Genomic DNA, 17,113 nt, shown 5'->3' with positions numbered 1-17,113 from the left:
CTCCTGCATTGCAAGCAGATTATTTATTGTCTGAGCCACCAGGGAAGCCCCAATAGTATTAGCTAACATACTAGTAGCAATCCAATAAATTAAAAAGGAAAAACTTACTTTTTGTTGAAAGAACATACTCATTTCCGGATAATCTTCGCAAACCATCCTGATAAAAATCAAGGAAACAAGAAACAGGGAAATCACAAGTATTCCTTACTCCTTGAAAACCCAGGACAGCCGGTCACAGAGGACAGCTGCGGGCAGCCGTCTCCACCCACACACACACACACCGAAGCTCCCCTGTGATCACCCGTCTGATGACTGCTGACAGCCTTACTGGTATGAAATCTAGTGGCTTTGGCAAGCAGCGATTAGGCAGGGAGGTGAATTTTCATTTCTGAACTTTGTCACCAAGACAGAAGGTGACAGATGGTAATGGAATGGTCTGTTTTCCACAGAGCTGGAGGCCTCTATCCTAGACGGCACCTAGAGCCCGTGGTCCAAAGCCTCCAGCTAAGAAAATGATCCCTCAGCCTCCTCCCAAGATGTCACCTAATCTGTACAGCACGCTCTGGAGGGAGCCAGTCATTCTGTTCTGTAATACGGCATGAAACACTTCGTATTTTTTTCTGCCCCAGTTTTCAAGATCTTCAAGTTTTATTTAAATCAACTACTTGTAGAGCCCTTAAGTAAAAATGGAGACGCAAGGCAGCAGACAAGCTGGCTGTCCTGAACACGCTCCTCCCTCTGTTCCAAGCTGAGGTCCCCCGTACCCCCCACCCCCCGGACAGGCAGCAGGTGGGTGATGGCTCAGCACGAGGGCAGCTGAGCCTGGGCAGTGGATGATCTAGGCCTTGGCTGACCCCACACACAAAGAGCGCTGTGTAGGACAGCATGTCAACAAGTAACCTCTGAGAAAACAAGCGAGAGCAGCGGGATGGAGCCAGCAGCCTGTCAGCACACTCACAGACACCAGGCCCCCAACGAGGTCGTTGGCATGAGGATCATCGTCCTTAGCACCGAACTGTGGCGAATATAACTCAGTGGTTCTTAGAATTTCCAGCACACGGTCTAAGGCTTCTGTCACAGGCATGGGACTGCTTTCCTGGGCAGCATTGATGATATTGATGACCTATAATAATACGGAAAGAAAAGTCCTGACTCTCATCACCTTAAAGGCAATGAGACAGCAATCCAGAGTCAGGCTGGCAGCAGGGCTCATTGTAACTTAAGACAGCCAAAGAGCTCCTGTCGCCCTCCTCTCTCCACAGAGGCAGCAGCTCCATACAACTAGGAGGGCCTCATCACTGCTGTGGGTCGCTGTGTCACCTTGGTGATGGGCGCCTCGATCGTCATGGAATGGATCCGGGCCATTGAAGAGTGTCGTCTCTGGCTGGAAACTGTGGAGAGACCAGGTGGTGCAGGGATCAGGGTGAGCGTGGCCTCACTCACTGCTTCCCACCCTCTTCCTCCAGGAGTGAAGGGGCAGGACCAGGGCTACCTGGTGGCTCAGCTCCCTCCCTGTCCTACCAAGCCCAGGATTCTGGCAGACCAACTCTGCCTCCTTCGGTTCAAGGCACTGGGAGGCATGTGACCCCCTAGACTGAACCTCTGAGGTCACAGGCCAGCAAGAGAACAGAGGAAGCAATCTAGCAAGTCGAGGCCACACATTAGCCTCTCTGTGTCTGTAACAATAACGTTTTATAATTCAGCTTGCTGCTACCCAGGAGAGAAACGTTCTGAAAGACAATGCCACACAGGCCCTTTGTTTCATATATGGCAGGAACAATAAATACAGCTCAATGAACTGAAATCAGTATTTCTGGTTCAGCTTTTCAAGGCATCCTTTGGTGCTTTTCACTGTTCTGCTTGAGATAGGTACCTAATCTGTCAGATTAGCTGAGGTAGGTGGCAGGTATTATGCTCTAATGTTTGTTACTTTTTTGTTGCTCCTGTCAAGACCCAGTTCCTCTGGGGTGGGGAGAAGCCTGGGCAGTGAACAGGCAGGAAAAGACACGCACGTGGTGTTCTGTCTCTCCCTGAAAGCCCCACTGTCCGGCCACATGCTGTTTACCAAAGGCCAGAGAGGACCACACACTGCTCTACCCGCTGAGATGTCAGCCTTATTTTACCAAACAAGGGCCTGAGGAGAAACAACCAGGACTAATCTACTCAGGGGCTCTCACATGCTTTAAATTGCAGAGACCAACAAAAACTCCCTAAATCTAATGCTGGTGACTGGCACATGGATGCTATCTTTCCACTTTACCCAACAAGGTCATTAAACCAAAAATAGAAACCACTATTCTATCACTATGTCATAATAGGACTTATTCTCATTAAAAAATATAGTGAAGGTGACATATACTTATAAAAACCAAACAATACAGTGAATACAATAAGGTGAAAAAGAATAAAGATTGTTGTGACTGCGTGTGCAGAAAATCTGAAAGACTCTACAAATGCTACATTTACAGTCAGTAAGTTTATCAAGGTTACTGGGTGGAAGGTCAATACACAAAAGTCAATTATATTTCTATATATTAGCAACAAACAACTGGAAACTAAAATAAAAAACCATTATGACAGCATCAAAAATAATCAGTATTCAGGAATAAATCTAATGGAAATCTAAGTGCAGGACTTACACACTGAAACTGCGCAACACTGCTGAGAAAAAAGACGCCCTAAATAAAGACAAAGAGTATGTTCATGTTTTGAAAGACTCAGTATTATCAAGATTTCAAGTTTCTCCAACTTCATCTATAGATTTAAGACACTCCCCAATAAAATCCCAGGAGGTTTTGTGTGTGTGTGTGTGTGTGTGAACTAAGTAGCTGATTCTAAATGCTATGTGGAAACGCGAAGAACCTACAATAATCAGGATAATCTTGAAGAACTTTACCAGATATCAAGACTTACCATATAACTGTAGTAACTGATCATGGTATTGGTGCAAGCAAGGACTAATGAAACAATGAAACAGAATACATGAGTCCAGAAACAGACCATATATTTATAGTCAACTGGTTTACAAGAATGATACTATAGCAAAAGATGGTTTTTCCATATGGTGATGGGCCAGTTGGGTTTCCCTGCAGGGAGAAAATTCATCCTTGATCCCTACCCTCACTCAATATAAAAACTGATTTGGAATGAATCACAGAGCCAAAGTGAAAGATAGAACAATAAGGCTTATAGAAGAAAATGTGGGAGAATAGTCTTCATGACCTTGGGATAGAGAGAGTTCTTAAAAAGGACACAAAAAAGTACTAGGTACAATAGAAAACACTGACTAAATGAACTTTAAGATTCATTAAGAACCTCTGTTCATTAAAAGACTATTAAGAGTGAAAATGCAATCCACAAACTCAGAACAGTATGTCGGGAACACTTATATCCACATCTAGAATATGAAAAGAATTCCTACAACCAACAAGCAAGAGATAACCCAATGATAAAAATAGGCAAAATTTATGAATGTCACTTCACAGAAGAGGATATCCAAATGGCCAGTAAGCATATGAAAGAGGTGTCATACGGAAAATTAAAATCACATCTGGTAGAGTAACTATACTGTAGGACCTAGCGTAAGCCAGTATGACAGAATGAGGAGCAACTGGAACACTCGAAGATGAGTGGTGGCATGAGGCACAGCCCCTGCCGGGAGAACTGTGCACAGGTGCCCAGAGGCCCCACAGTGCCAATCCTGGGCGATGGACCCACATGTCCACAAAGAGAGACTTGCATAAAAGCACGCACAGCAGCCTTACCCTTAACAGCCCTCAAATGGAAAGGTGAACACAAAAGGACCATTCCTAAGAGAATGGATCACAAACTGTGGTATATACAAACAATGAAGTGCTCCCAAGCAACAGAGAAGAACAACTGCTAACACCCCCAGCAACATGGGTGAACCTCCAGCACGCCAAGACGAGTGAGAGGAGCCACACTGCGTGCGCACTGCGCCACTCCATCTCTGTGAGGCACCAGAAGAGGCCAGACTAACTCGTGCAAGAAATCTGTGGATGCCTCTGTGTGTGAGACCTGTGCGCGAGTGCAGGCCTGCATGTGTGTATTTCCTGTATCTATTTTGGGGTGGGTGCTAACAGTCTATACAGGTCAACGGTACAGAACTGTCAAAACTTATTGAACTCAACACTTAATATGAATTATATGTAAACTTCAAGTCAATCAAAAAGAACAAACATTAAAATCCAAAACCATTAAAAGAAAAATGTTTAAACTCTTCAAAATAGAGAAATGGACAAAGTAATGCAAAGGATGAAGAGGAGTCACAGTGTGGCAGCGAAGATGGTCCAGGGCACCCGAGTGACCTCTGCTCTGCTCAAGGGCGCTGACAGGGAGGACCATGGTGAAGATGGTGCCAACGGCTGCCATGACCCCTGCCAGGCACCACACACACTCAGTTAATCCTTACGTTGTCCCCTGTGGACCGCAGAATTATTCCCATCTGATGATGTGGAAATGGAAGCACTCAAGTCCACCCCCAAGGCTGCACAGAAAGTAGATGAAGCTGGGACCTGAACCAAGGTCAAGCTGAGGCCTGAGTCCACACACTTCCTTGTACCACCTCTGCCCCCTGCCCCTGCAGCAGAAGGGGGGAATCTATTCTTTATTCCCTGACTCCATCAGAAGGGTCAGATGAACCTACTGGCAAAGGAGTCAGGGGTGAGGGAGAAACGCACGCAGACTTCTATAGGGGCCCTGCCTGCTGAGCTGGAGGGTGGGGGCAGTCACCCAGGCAAGATGAGGAAGGGAGCCTCATGTTTCCATGTGCCCACCACTCAGAGGAGCATGTTTTTTGCCTCGTCTCTGTCACCTACCTTCATTTGTTCGAGAGGCAACAGTTTTGACATCTAGGGAGCTTTTTCTCCTGTCTTTATGTTTGCCTGACTGATTATCTGTGGAAATAAATGATAAATTACCTCCGTGAAGAGATTATAACATATTAGTAAAATTACCAATATGAAAGCTTTAAAAGACAAAATTTAAGATTTAGAATGCCATTTAGTAAAGTGAAGTCACTCAGTTGTGTCCGAATCCGCGACCCCATGGACTGTAGCCTATCAGGCTCCTCCGTCCATGGGATTTTTCAGGCAAGAGTACTGGAGTGGATTGCCATTTCCTTCTCCAGGGGATCTTCCAACCCAGGAATTGAACCCGGGTCTCTCTCATTGCAGGCAGACGCTTTACCGTCTGAGCCTCCAGGGAAGCCAGAATGCCATTTAGGATGCTGCAAAAATCAACACAGTACACCAAGAGGAAGTCTCTCAACAACTGGGTTTAAGGGAGACCAACTTTCTAAAAAAAAATTTTTTTTCCACTCACCATAAACGAGGGCTTTTGAGTTTCTAGACTGTTACAGAGGCTCAGGCCACAAAAACTGGCAGAAATGAACTCAGGAGAATTTCACCTACTTGTATGTAGTTGAACAAGTGGTGGGAAAATTTTGATCCCCATCCACCCTTGTCCCAAAGTGAAAAAAATCTTTTGTGTTTTTTCTATAATACAAGCTCTAAAATGTCCCGGGAGAGGCTGTGCCTCTCTTCTGGAGGCAGGACAGGGAGCGCTGGTCTGGGGTCTACTTCTCTGCACCCCCTTCCTGTGGATGGCACCACTGACCCTCCAGCCCAAACAGGAGGGGTCTGACTCCTCTCTCCCCCCAACCCCACACCAATCAATGACAAGGCCAAGTTAACCTTCCTTCCTGCGCCCTCCTGGGTGTCACCCATGGTGCCAGGCCTCTCCAGCCTGTTCTCATTTCACAGATGAGGACATTGGGAGCCCCGTGAGATGAGCTCTCTGCCTTCTCCTGGCTTCCTCCCTGGACTCTTGCTCGCATACAGGATCCAAAAGCAGGCCCTTGTACTCCTCTCCACCATCCAGACCTTCTCCACTTGCTCTCTGGTACGTTCTCTTCTATATAGGCACTGGCAGTGACCTTGTCAAAGCTGCCAATGACCTCCCTGTTGCTACCTCTGAAGGACTCGAGTCAGTTGTGACCTGCCTCGTCTGACTTGGGTACTAGACACTAGTCAGTGCTAGCCTGAGCTTGCTTTCTGAAAACTCTGGTCTGCACACGTCCACCCTGGCTTTCCCTGCACCTCTTGCTGTTCCTTCCCGGTCTCCATCACCGCGTCTCCCACTCCTCAGCACCCTGCTGTTCCCACAGGCTCACCTTCTGCACCCGCTTCTCTTCTCAGACACCACCGTCTCCTCATTCTTCCCTACGGCCTTTACTCAGTCCCGTGCTATCGTGTTCCTGGCCGTCCTCCCCAGACTTCCGTCCTCCCCATGCTTCCATCCTCCCCAGACTTCCATCCTCCCCGGTCACTCGTCTTCCATGGGGACACTCCTCAGCGCTTCAGACGAGCTGGCCCTCTTCTCCCAGGCCACTCCTCATCCCAGTCACTGGGCAGCATCTACCTGTCTACTTAGCTGGAGGACAGTCATCCATGACGCCTCCCTGCCGCTCTCCCTCAAGTGTACAGGTGTGATAAATGTCTAGATTCCACCTCCTAAACGTCTCTCCCCACTCCTTCCCTGCCCAGGCTTGGACACCTGGATTACAGGACACCTGGGTTATCGTCCTCTGGGTTACAGGGACAGCCTGCCTCACCGGTCCTACCAGCCCCAACCTTGCCCTCTCCAACCCATTCTCTCCAGACAGTGCTCACTCTTCTGATTAGAACATTTTAATGGTGCTTCACTGTTTTTAGGGTCAGGTGTAAATTCCCCAGTGTGGACCCAAGGTCCCTTGTTCTGAACCTCATCTCTCCAGCTACCATGAGTTACCTATGATGTGCTAGGCCACCTCCCAGATCTCTCTGCTGTGGCAGTAGCTGCTCACCCCCACTTAGGAAGGCACCCTCCCCGGCTGCCTTCTCCTCCCTCTGCCTTCTCCGCTTGGTTGTCCTCTTGGAGCTGCAGGTCAGATGTGGTTCAGGTATCCTCCCCTGTGGGGAGCCTTCCCCTAATGCCTCAGCCCCACCCCGCCCCCCACCCCGCCGGGAACCATCGGCTTTACTGTGCAGCTCCCTCACTAATTGTGAACGACGTGAAGGCAGAAATGACCTTCCCCGCCCCTTCCTGGGTGACCAGCACTGCCAGCACGTTGCAGATACTCAACAGACAGATGCGTATCTGTTTCTCCAGATATATGCACACACACAAACCAGAGCACCACTAACAAACCACTCCGAGTCCATGGCTCGCCTGCTCAACACCCTCAGCACCTTGGAGGTAAAGGGGAACTCCCTGGCAGTCAAGGACAGGAGCAGTGTGCTGGCTGCAGCCAGCCGTTCATCTCTCACAGTCTTGACCACACATGGGCTGCATGGACACAGCTGCCCCGTCTCAGGAACAGCCTTGACTCTGCTCCTCCACCTCCAACCGCCCTGCCCAAATGCTCATTACTCCGTCCAGCCACACCTACTCTAACCACTCAGACTGCAGAGTCTTCTCTCTCTGAGCTCCAAGGAGATCAGTGTCCAAACAGCAGGCTGAGAAGCTGCGCTGTGACCTCCTGCAGTTCCCTCTTTCTCCCTTTCTGCCACTCGGCAAACATTCGCTGAGCGCCTGGGGCAGGTCAGGCTCCACGGCAGGCATCGGGGATGTGAAGACGACTGAGGCTACTGCTTCCAGATGGAGATCCTAACTTCACCCCAACACTGAAGGACCCTCCACAATCCCACCTCCTTCCCACACTGACCTTTTGTACCGGTCAGAACATCGCCCCGCTCTTTCTAGAACACACCCTGCGCTCTCCCTCTTACGTCTAGGTCGCTTTTCCTCTGCACCTGCCTCCTCACTCCAGTCCACCTCTCCCTGTCTGGAACTTGCCTCGCTCCCCTGCCCTCCTCCCCAGTAACGGTCATTCTTGACCACGTGCTGTGTGCCCCTGCTGTCCATACGGCCCTCTTCTTTTCAGGTTAAAGCCTGATCACTCCTGGGACACCCAGGGAAACTGTCCCAGCATGTGCCTCAGACTCCTGGAGCTGGCCATCTGGGCTTGAGTGCCAGCTGACCACTTCCTAGCTGGATGTCCCGGAGCAAATCATGGGGCTTTTCATCTCCTTGTCTAAAAAGGGAGCCTGGTCTGTAAGGTGTCTCCCCCACTTAAGTCCTCCCGAGACAGCCCTGAGGTGAGGCAGGTCTGATGGGGTGTCTCCGCTGAAGACATGTGGTCCGACACCAACACCACTGCCTCTTCAAGCATCAGGCTGACAGACCACACTCCGCTCAACACAGCTTCACGGACATGCACGCACTGGAGGTGAGACCTGCCCCAGGATACCTGTCAGAATGCCCACCTGTGCTCAGGACCCGAGAGGCGGGGAAAGAGAGGCTGCTACAGCCCTAGGAACACAGTCCCACCTACGCACCAGGTGAGCTCATCGGAGGTAGGGCCTGTTTTCAGTTTTTCCAAAGCTCAGTGAACCCTAAGGGTGAATACAGGGCACCGTACCTGCATAACTGTCGGTCTGAACACATTCAGCTATCTTCTCCGCCTAGAAATGAATATCAGAAGCGGTTAGATCTGAGTGCCTAGTGAGGCAGTAAGGGAAATCCAGCTGGGCCCCCAGGGCTCCCCCTACATACCTTATTGTTGCCATTGCACACTCTGATAATGGACACATAGTGTCTAATTTTTCTGCAAGTAGAAAACAATGCATTATATTCCTCCCGGCCCTCAATTCTGGTGGAGAGCTAGCTAGTTTTCCATTATGAAAAGAGCATCTCTCTTTCACAGCACACACAAGGCTTGGAGAGAGCAGTTCTATTGCTTGTGGTCGAGGCTGCCAATAAACAAACAAGAGTCCACAGACATTCCCTGATGTCTCTGGAGAAGAGAGGTTGACTCTTCAGTGAAAATAACAAAATCCTTCCAAGTCATCACAACATATAATAAAAAATACCCAGCTTTCAAAAATGTACTCCCTGTTAGCTAACCAAAAGCCTTTAGTTCCGTCACATGTTTTCATGTTTACAAGCCTTTACACTAATGCTCGTCTTTGAGTTTCAGCAGAGTCTGCTCACAACACTCGTGGTAACAGTCACAGGCCCCTCTGGGGCTGAATGTGCGTGTCTAGAACCAGGCGGCTGAGGTTCTCTTGCGAGTTGCTGACTCTCCTCACTTATTTACTGTTCTTTCCATTTTTCAGCTTTTCCCCTTGATAATCCAATCCCTACACAGTTTGCCCCCACCCAATGAGGGAAGGACATAAAAAGGCAGAGTCAGAACACAGAGCCCACACAGAGCCATTTCCCTGAGGCAGTCGCCAGCTGGCCACCAGGCCTGCTGACAAACACATGAGCCTCACGGGCAATGTGGGGGGCTGTAGCCCGGCTCTGCCGAGCACTGTAGCCAGGCCCTGGGCTGAGCCCACCTCTCTCAGCCTCCTCATCTGTCAACCAGACACCGTCACAGTGCCACCAGCGCAGGGCCGTGGTGAGGAGGAGGTGAAGGGGTGCCCAGCAGGCCCTGAGCACCTGCCCAGGGAGGGAAGGGCTCCCAGACAGCAGCGTCGTTACAACACTGTCTCCACACCTCCTCCTCGTCTTCATGACCAAGAACACACACTAGGTATGCTTTTACATTTTGACTTTTGTATTTATCATAAACATTTCCCCCTGCAATTTAATTCTCTATGATCATCATTTCTAATTGTGGTGTATTTTATTGTTGAGTGTTCTGCAATTCACACTCAATTTTCCACTGTTTGTATTATTTAACAGATTCCAAGACAAACTATGACACCTTTAGGCCCCTGATATACACTGCCTTCCAGTCTGCGGTCACACCTGTTTCATATGAGTTTCTATTAATGACAGTATTGAAAACACTTTATCTAATTTGATAGTTCTGTGCAGAAATGATACAGAGGCTGCCAAACCAGATGTGTGTGTGCTCAGTCATGTCTGACTCTTCTGAGACCCCATGAACTGTGGTTCAGCAGGCTCCTCTGTGCATGGGGTTCTCCAGGCAAGAATACTGGAGTGGGTTGCCATTTCCTCCTCCAGGGGATCTTCCCGACCCAGGGATTGATCTGAGCCTCCTGCACTGCAGGCAGATTCTTTACCTGCTAAGCCAGGCAGAAATCTTTTAAATATAGAGTCCACCAGTGAGTGTTCTTGGCACAAAGCTCAGTGAGGTGGCATCGGATTTAAATGCTTTCATCTTTTATGTATGTGCTCACATAGCTTAAGCAGGACTGTTGGAGTGTGGTGGCTCTGGGTTGCCAGCGGGAGGGTCAGGCTGTGACCATGAGGAAGCCACCCTGGAAGGTCACACTTTGGTGGTAACTGACCTGGTTACCAGTCCTTCTTATAAGTTTCCATGTGCAGTTAAGAACTGCACACTCTTAACTTACTTAAGTATTTAAAGTATATGCTGCAATAAGCCAAACATGGTATACTGACTGAAGTACTTGTTTTTTCTACTTACCCTCCCTGTCCAATGACAGGTATTATCTTCACATTTTGTTGTATGTTATCTCCATTTTTCTTCCTGACAGAGTAAATTCCTTGCCATTCCTATAAACGGAATGTGAGCATCATTATACACTGTGTTCCAAACATGAACCTAAGTACATCCTCCACCTCGGGCTCCTGTTCACTCCCAGTGGCCACCAGAGTAATTAGGAGAACAAGATCCAGCTAAGGAGGACAATTCAGCCAGTGATTCTGCTTAGATAACAGAGTTGCATATAAGTTTTCCAGTCAAATGGAAACAGAAAGTATTTACTCAACACAGATCCTATTTCTTAGCAAAAATACAATAGAAGTCAAAGTTTCAGATCCTGAAAATAACAAAGTCCTACCTAGAAAGCTATTATGAAGAGAAAATCTGGTAACATAAACGCCTCACCAAGTGCTGACACACACAGACGGCCAGTGAGTGGCCTGTTTGGTTTCGCACATGTGTCTGTCTGCGCTCCTCTCGGAGTGACACGAGGCCTGCACCTCCCTCTCTCTACTCCAGGGCCAGCTCAGCAGCGAGCGGGACTTCTCTGACTACTGGGACAGGCCCTTTGTGGTGGGGTCATCGCCACCCAGCTGTCCTATCCAGGGTTGAGCACAGAGCTGGCACGTGGTAAACGGTCAAGGACCACTTGGGGCCTTAGCTTACTTAATGGAAAAGCTAGGCCGAGGTCAGACCATGGAATCCTGGCGGCCAGGCTAAGGGACCTGAGCGGGGAACCCTTAGGGTCCATGAGGGGGTGACATCATCGGCGTGATGACCCGGCGAGACCCGTCTCCAGCAGTGCAGGGGGACTGACTGGAAGTGAGGCTCCTCGGCCGGGAGGCCTCACTGCGTTCCGCTACCACCGTCTCGGAGTGTGGGGAAGAGGCCCTGAATGTGCTCAGGCCCAGGCCGTGGATCCAGCCCTGCAGATGGATTTGGTGAAGAGGGAATGAAGGGAGAGGGAGAATCCAAAACCAGTCCAGGATTCAAAGTCCAAGCAGGTGTGAAGACAGTCAACAAGCAGAGACAGACGAGGACCGAGAGAGGCTGGGTCTCCTGTCACTGGGGGATGAGAGAGATTCACTGCTCTACAGGTTGGTTCCAAGATGACAGCAGGTGATGAGACAAACCTTGGAAAAGACCTTTGGGTGAAAACTGGGGAATGGGAGCCACGTACGCAGAGGAGGAAGGATGTGCAATGATACAATAGGGACCAGCAGGGGACAGAGCGCCCTGAAAACCTGGGAAGAAAGGATGGGAGAGGGGAGCTGGAGAGAGGGTGAGTGGGAGAGCCCCGGGGGCTGCAGAGGGCACAAGGGGTGAAAAGCTGGGACTCCCTGGCGGCCCAGCGGTTAGGACTCTGCACTTCCACTGCTCAGGGTACAATTTGCACAGCACAGCCAAAAATATATATATATATAAAAGCTGAAGGGCTCCCTGTTTGCAATGTTTTCCATTTGAACATCACTGGAATTTCTCCTGTGCCCCCAAGAATATCTGGCTGGTTGGACACCTAGAACCTGACACTCCAAAGTCCCCACCCATCATCTGACCACCTGTGAAGGCTCCAGCCCGGCCCCCAGCACAGGTCTGAACCCTCTCCATGGACCACTGTTTGTCCAGGCTGGCCCCTTATCAACAAGCCCTTCTTCTCCCTGGGAAGACTCCATTAGAAAGGCCATGTATCTTTCTCCTCAGAAAAAACAACAACAAAGAAAACCCACAACTGCCCAGCTAAGTGGTCTGTCCTGCTGCAGGGCCAGCCAACTAGGAATGACCAGAAACAGACACGCGGCAGCTCTCACACTCTCCCCAGGAACTCAAGATCATGCAGAACCAACGCCCTAGCTCCGTTCTGAAATAGAGCAGTTAAGCACAGAGGTTGATAACAGGATAGTATGTTATATTCTCTGCTCACAGCAAACACAGATGTTAGAGAACACGTGTCCTGCTGTTGGCGCTTGAGGCCCTTCATACCTGGTGCCCCACGGCATGACTCGGGAGGCGAGACGCTGCCCACAGGGGTCTGGGGGGATCCCTGGGCCGGCAGCTAATCCGCTGGATTCCCCCATCCCACCCCATCTCCACTTGCTCTCCTGAGAGGGAGAGGAGTGCCTCACTGACCCTGCTGCTGCCAGACAGAGGGGTGCGAGAGCCCCCATGTCTGACCCCCCACAGAGCCGCGCAACAGAACCACAGGCGGACCCCGTGGCTGCCCTGGACCTGGCCGCCGGGACTGGGGAGGCCGCCATGGCTCTGCATGGCTGCTCTCCTGTGGCTGCCTTTGGAGGACGCCCCCCCTCGGCCCAGCAAGGGAACACCAGTGGGCCTGAGTTCCTACGTTCTCTTCGTCCATTACCGCCCATGTTTCTCTTTCCAGAGAACCTGCCACTCTCTCTGGTAAGAAAATCTTCATCCTTGACAGAAGGAAGAGCTGAAGGAGATCAGGATGCGTGCAGCGCCCACAGTGGCCACTCCCCGACGGGGCACCACCCGGCCCCGCAGCTGGCCAGTCCCTTCCCTGTTCTCACTGCAAAGCCACTGCTGACTGTGCAGGACACCCACCCACTCACAGGCTCCTCGGGGGGCCCAAGCCAAGTAGCACTATAAGCTCTGCACAGCCCTCTGCCCCTGCTGGTAGCCTGCCCTCGTGGGTGACCAGACAGGCATGGAGCCACGTGCCCCAGGGACAGGGCTTCCACGGGCCTCCAAGGGCCAGCAGGATGACAGCTCATAAACTTCTCAAATGTTTTAAAAAATCATATTCACTGTCCCAACTCCTAAAAGTTGAAGAGAGCCCAGCAGAAAAGCCTGAGAATGACTATGGAAAGCAGTGGCCTTTTCCTTCCTGGCATATTTTAAAAGCTAATACCAGTGAGGTGCTGACAGAAGCCATGGTTCAGAGAGAGAAACGACCTCCAGCCGGAGCCCGCCTCTGTCTGTCCTGAGTACTGCGGCACTGCGACTTCTCCTGTCATGGTTTATCTGTCTGTTCTGTGTCCTGGAATGTATTCTCTGAGCAGCTTTTCTTTGCTCGTCTTTCTGTACCGGAATTCCACACAGTGCCTGGCATTCAACAAGTGCTGACCAAGTGAACAAGGCCCCGAGAACGGGTGAGCTCAGCTGTGTTCTGAGAACGTGTGGATTCACTGGCCATCCTTTACCCTGACCACTGCCAACATCCATCACTGAGAAGATTAATTATTAGAAAGATCAAGTTACTTATTACAAAAATGAAAACAATGACTTTATGTGTCAAAGTTACTCTTCCTGGCTTGTCAGGTTATATGTACTTTCCTAGCCTCGGTTTCCTCATCTGCAAAGTGGGCACAATAGGGATAACACCACCTACAGTTCCCCAGGTCTGAGGCTCCCCAGCTCTGGCAGTACTCAGTGAGTGCTCAACCTCCTTCCACCCCTCTGTTTGTGGAAGGGACCAGGGTGCCACTCTCTTACTCACCTTGCATGAATTTATAGTATCGAGCAAATCAGCCTTTTTTTCATTTATAGGCACTTCTGCTATTTCCTTCCCTATTAATTCACCTGACTGATAGCCCATTGTTGTTTCGAACGCTGGATTTGCATACTGGGAGGGGAGGGGAGACAAAAGAGAAAACATCAAGTGAATTAAAAGAAATGTTGAAAAGAGAACAATCAACCTAAACCATCATACTTTCCCCCCAGAAAGCCCAGGAGCCTGGCGCTCACTATGATGGTGCTCAAGCTACAAGAGCACAACGCCAGGAAACCCTGGAGTCTGGAGAAGCCTCTGCTCTGGTGACACTGGGCTGGGCTTGCTGCCACATTCTCCTGAGGTCCAGGGAGGGCGGCAGGCTCGCTCGCACTTAAACGCCCTTGGAGGAAAGGAGCATGGAGACACCTGGGGCTGCTGCACAAAGGCTGCTGGGATCACGACACTGAAAGAAAGCACCGTCTGGGAGTCTGACCCACCCAGCCCCTGCTTTCAAAAGTCACTTAGCTCCTCCCAGGTTTCGGTCTGCACATCTGTTGAATGGGGATGAAACGTTTATTTAGCCTCTTTCATATGATGCAAATGAAAGATGAGTCTGGAAAGCAGGCTGTGACAGAGGAAGTGTTTACAAATATAAGGCTTTACAGTTAAGTTTCACATAGGACTGTAAGAGTACACGAAAATGCCTGGGAAAGCTGTGTGTGTGCTAATAAAAATAACAAATAATGCTGATGATAAACAACAGCCATGCTGTTTAAGGTTTGTTTTCCTTGCTAGGCACCACAGCAAGCAAGTTACACACATTAACTCACTTCAGTCCTCAGAACATCCTTACGAAAGGCAGGTGGTTGTCAGCATTAATATTATTCCCGTTTGTACAGATGAGAGAGCAGATTCAGACAGATTGGGTAACCTGCCTGAAGATGCTCAGCTCGGCAGAGGCCAAGAATAAAGGAACGCAGGCCTGACTGATACCAAGCCTGCGCTCTCAACCACCGGCCAGTGTCACGTCTCAGGGCACCGACTCCTGAACGTGGACATCATCAGGCTCTTTACCAAGAAAGTCACAGTTAAAGTGAAGAACTCATTACTAAAATCAAAGTGGGGCTCATTCTCAGACACAAGGAACATTCCCCTGGCACATCTAGAATATGTGTTACCTGTTTGCTGTTATCTGAAAGCCATGTGACCCTCTTTTACTTTTTAATTTTACTGAAGTCTAGTTGATTTACAATATTGTGTTTTCACTGCACAACAAAGGAAATCAGTTACACATATACATATATCCATTCTTATTTAGAGCCTTTTCCCATAGAGGTCGTTACAAAATACTGAGTAGAGTTCCCTGTGCTATCCTATTGGTCCTTGTTGGTTATCTTTTTTTTTAAAGGTTATTTTCTTTTATTGTGAATTATTTTTAAATGAAAGCTATATTATCTTAAGTCACTTATATGAAGCCACTTTGCTAATAATTTGTTTAGTAACTACTAGATTATTTTTGAAATTTTGTGTCCAGTAAATTTCTATGGTTTCTATAGTAAACTACCATCAAAACCAGTTAAGATAGGAAAGCGCACACAGCCCTTATGGGCAGGGCCTCTCCTTGTTGCAATCGTCTCTCCCCACTTGGCTCCAAAATTCTGGATAAAAGCCCCTCCTGCATAATAAATAAACAAGCAAAAATGAGAGAAAAAATAAATGCCAGTGCCATATGTCTACAGAATGCCTTCTAGCATAGTAAGTAATTATTAGAAACTTTTCTTACCCCAGAGGGAACTTATCTTAGACTTTGTATTTTACAGATTTTGTTCTGATAAACCTCTAAGGAAAAACTGGTCCCTTGAACTTCAAAGAGAGAAAGAAAAAAAAAATACCGAAGGGGTTCAACCCTAAAAATGCAAACAAACCAGAAATGCAGGACAAACTTCCAAAATAACAAACCTGGATAATGTGGTCTTCACTTGTAATCTCAATTGCTTCTTGACTTCTCTCTAATGCAGCGAACATTGAATTACAAGCCCTTTATGGGTAGAAAAGAAAAAGGACTGATTAATATAAATATTATAAAATGAATTCTAGTTTCGGAATATTACATTAACTTACTTAATTGAGTTCTTTGATTATAAAGGTAACTGATGCTAACTTGAGAAAAAGAAGGGGGGAAGATTAAAAAGCAGAAGGAAGAAATAAACGCCTCCTGCAACCCTGCCACTTGGGATCATGACTCTGCACAACCTGGCGCTCTCCTTTCCATTCTAAGGACAAGTGGACCAGGGGGAGCCCACACAAGGGTCCGAGCACAGCCCTTCACTGGTTGTGAGGCATGCCTCAACCTCCCTGGGTCTCTCCCTTCCCACCATGTGCAGAGTCCTCATGAGGACTCAAGTTCCCTGCACAAAACCTGGCAGAAAAGAGGCGGCCCATCGCCTGCAGCTACCACCTTCAACAAACTTTTCACAAAACAGATCATCAGGATCACTGGCTTTGTTCCCTGCATCTACTTAGCCTTATATTGTGAGCATTCTCCCTGTCCTTGGTGGTTGAAAACATTTTTGAGTTACACAGGTAACAACTTTTTTTTTATTAGAAAATGAAAATAAATGAAATACTACATCATACCCACTAGGATGGCTATTAATCAAAGACAGTGTTGGTAAGGAACCCTCATACACTGCTGGCAGGAGCGTAAAACGATACAGCTGCTTTGGAAAACAGTCTGGCAGTTCCACAAGCTGTTAAGCAGTTACCAGTTTTACTCCTAGGTAGGTACCCTACAGAAACGAAAACATACATCCACAGAAAAACTTACAGCCCGCAAGTGGAAACAACCCTAATGTCCATCAGCTGATGAATGGATAAATAAAATGTGGTATGTCCATACAATGGAATACTATGCAGATATAAAAGGAAACAGTCCTCACGTGTGCCATCATATGGATGAATCTTAAAAACCATTATGCTAAGTTAAAAGAAGCCAGTCACAAAAGGACCACATATTGCATGCTTCTATTTTAATGAAATGACCAGAATAGGCAAACCTATATATACAGAGAAAATAGGTTAGTGGTTATCTAGGGCTGGAGGTCATGAAATGTTCTAAAATTGTGGCAGTGGTAGCACAACTCTGTGAATATACTCAAAGCCACTGAACTGGGTAC

At 48.5% G+C, this 17,113-nt stretch overlaps 1 protein-coding gene across 1 annotated transcript in view; it reads right to left on the bottom strand.

Annotated features, from left to right (window-relative positions):
• LOC128071373 (high affinity cAMP-specific and IBMX-insensitive 3',5'-cyclic phosphodiesterase 8A-like) overlaps nucleotides 1-17,113 on the bottom strand; it is a 52,668-nt gene that overhangs the window by 18,923 nt on the left and 16,632 nt on the right. Inside the window, exons 4-12 of the mRNA XM_052664259.1 lie at nucleotides 15,897-15,975; nucleotides 13,932-14,069; nucleotides 10,463-10,551; nucleotides 8,617-8,668; nucleotides 8,483-8,525; nucleotides 4,839-4,916; nucleotides 1,321-1,391; nucleotides 959-1,123; nucleotides 109-157 (exon numbers count right to left, since the gene is read on the bottom strand). Coding sequence (XP_052520219.1) covers nucleotides 109-157; nucleotides 959-1,123; nucleotides 1,321-1,391; nucleotides 4,839-4,916; nucleotides 8,483-8,525; nucleotides 8,617-8,668; nucleotides 10,463-10,551; nucleotides 13,932-14,069; nucleotides 15,897-15,975 — 764 coding nt within the window. The remainder of the gene's footprint in view (nucleotides 1-108; nucleotides 158-958; nucleotides 1,124-1,320; nucleotides 1,392-4,838; nucleotides 4,917-8,482; nucleotides 8,526-8,616; nucleotides 8,669-10,462; nucleotides 10,552-13,931; nucleotides 14,070-15,896; nucleotides 15,976-17,113) is intronic.

The sequence above is a fragment of the Budorcas taxicolor genome, unplaced genomic scaffold, assembly GCF_023091745.1.
Source record: "Budorcas taxicolor isolate Tak-1 unplaced genomic scaffold, Takin1.1 scaffold401, whole genome shotgun sequence".
NCBI classification, from domain to species: Eukaryota; Metazoa; Chordata; class Mammalia; order Artiodactyla; family Bovidae; genus Budorcas; species Budorcas taxicolor.
Note: the sequence above shows the minus strand (reverse complement) of the source record. Positions and strands in the feature narration are given on the sequence as shown.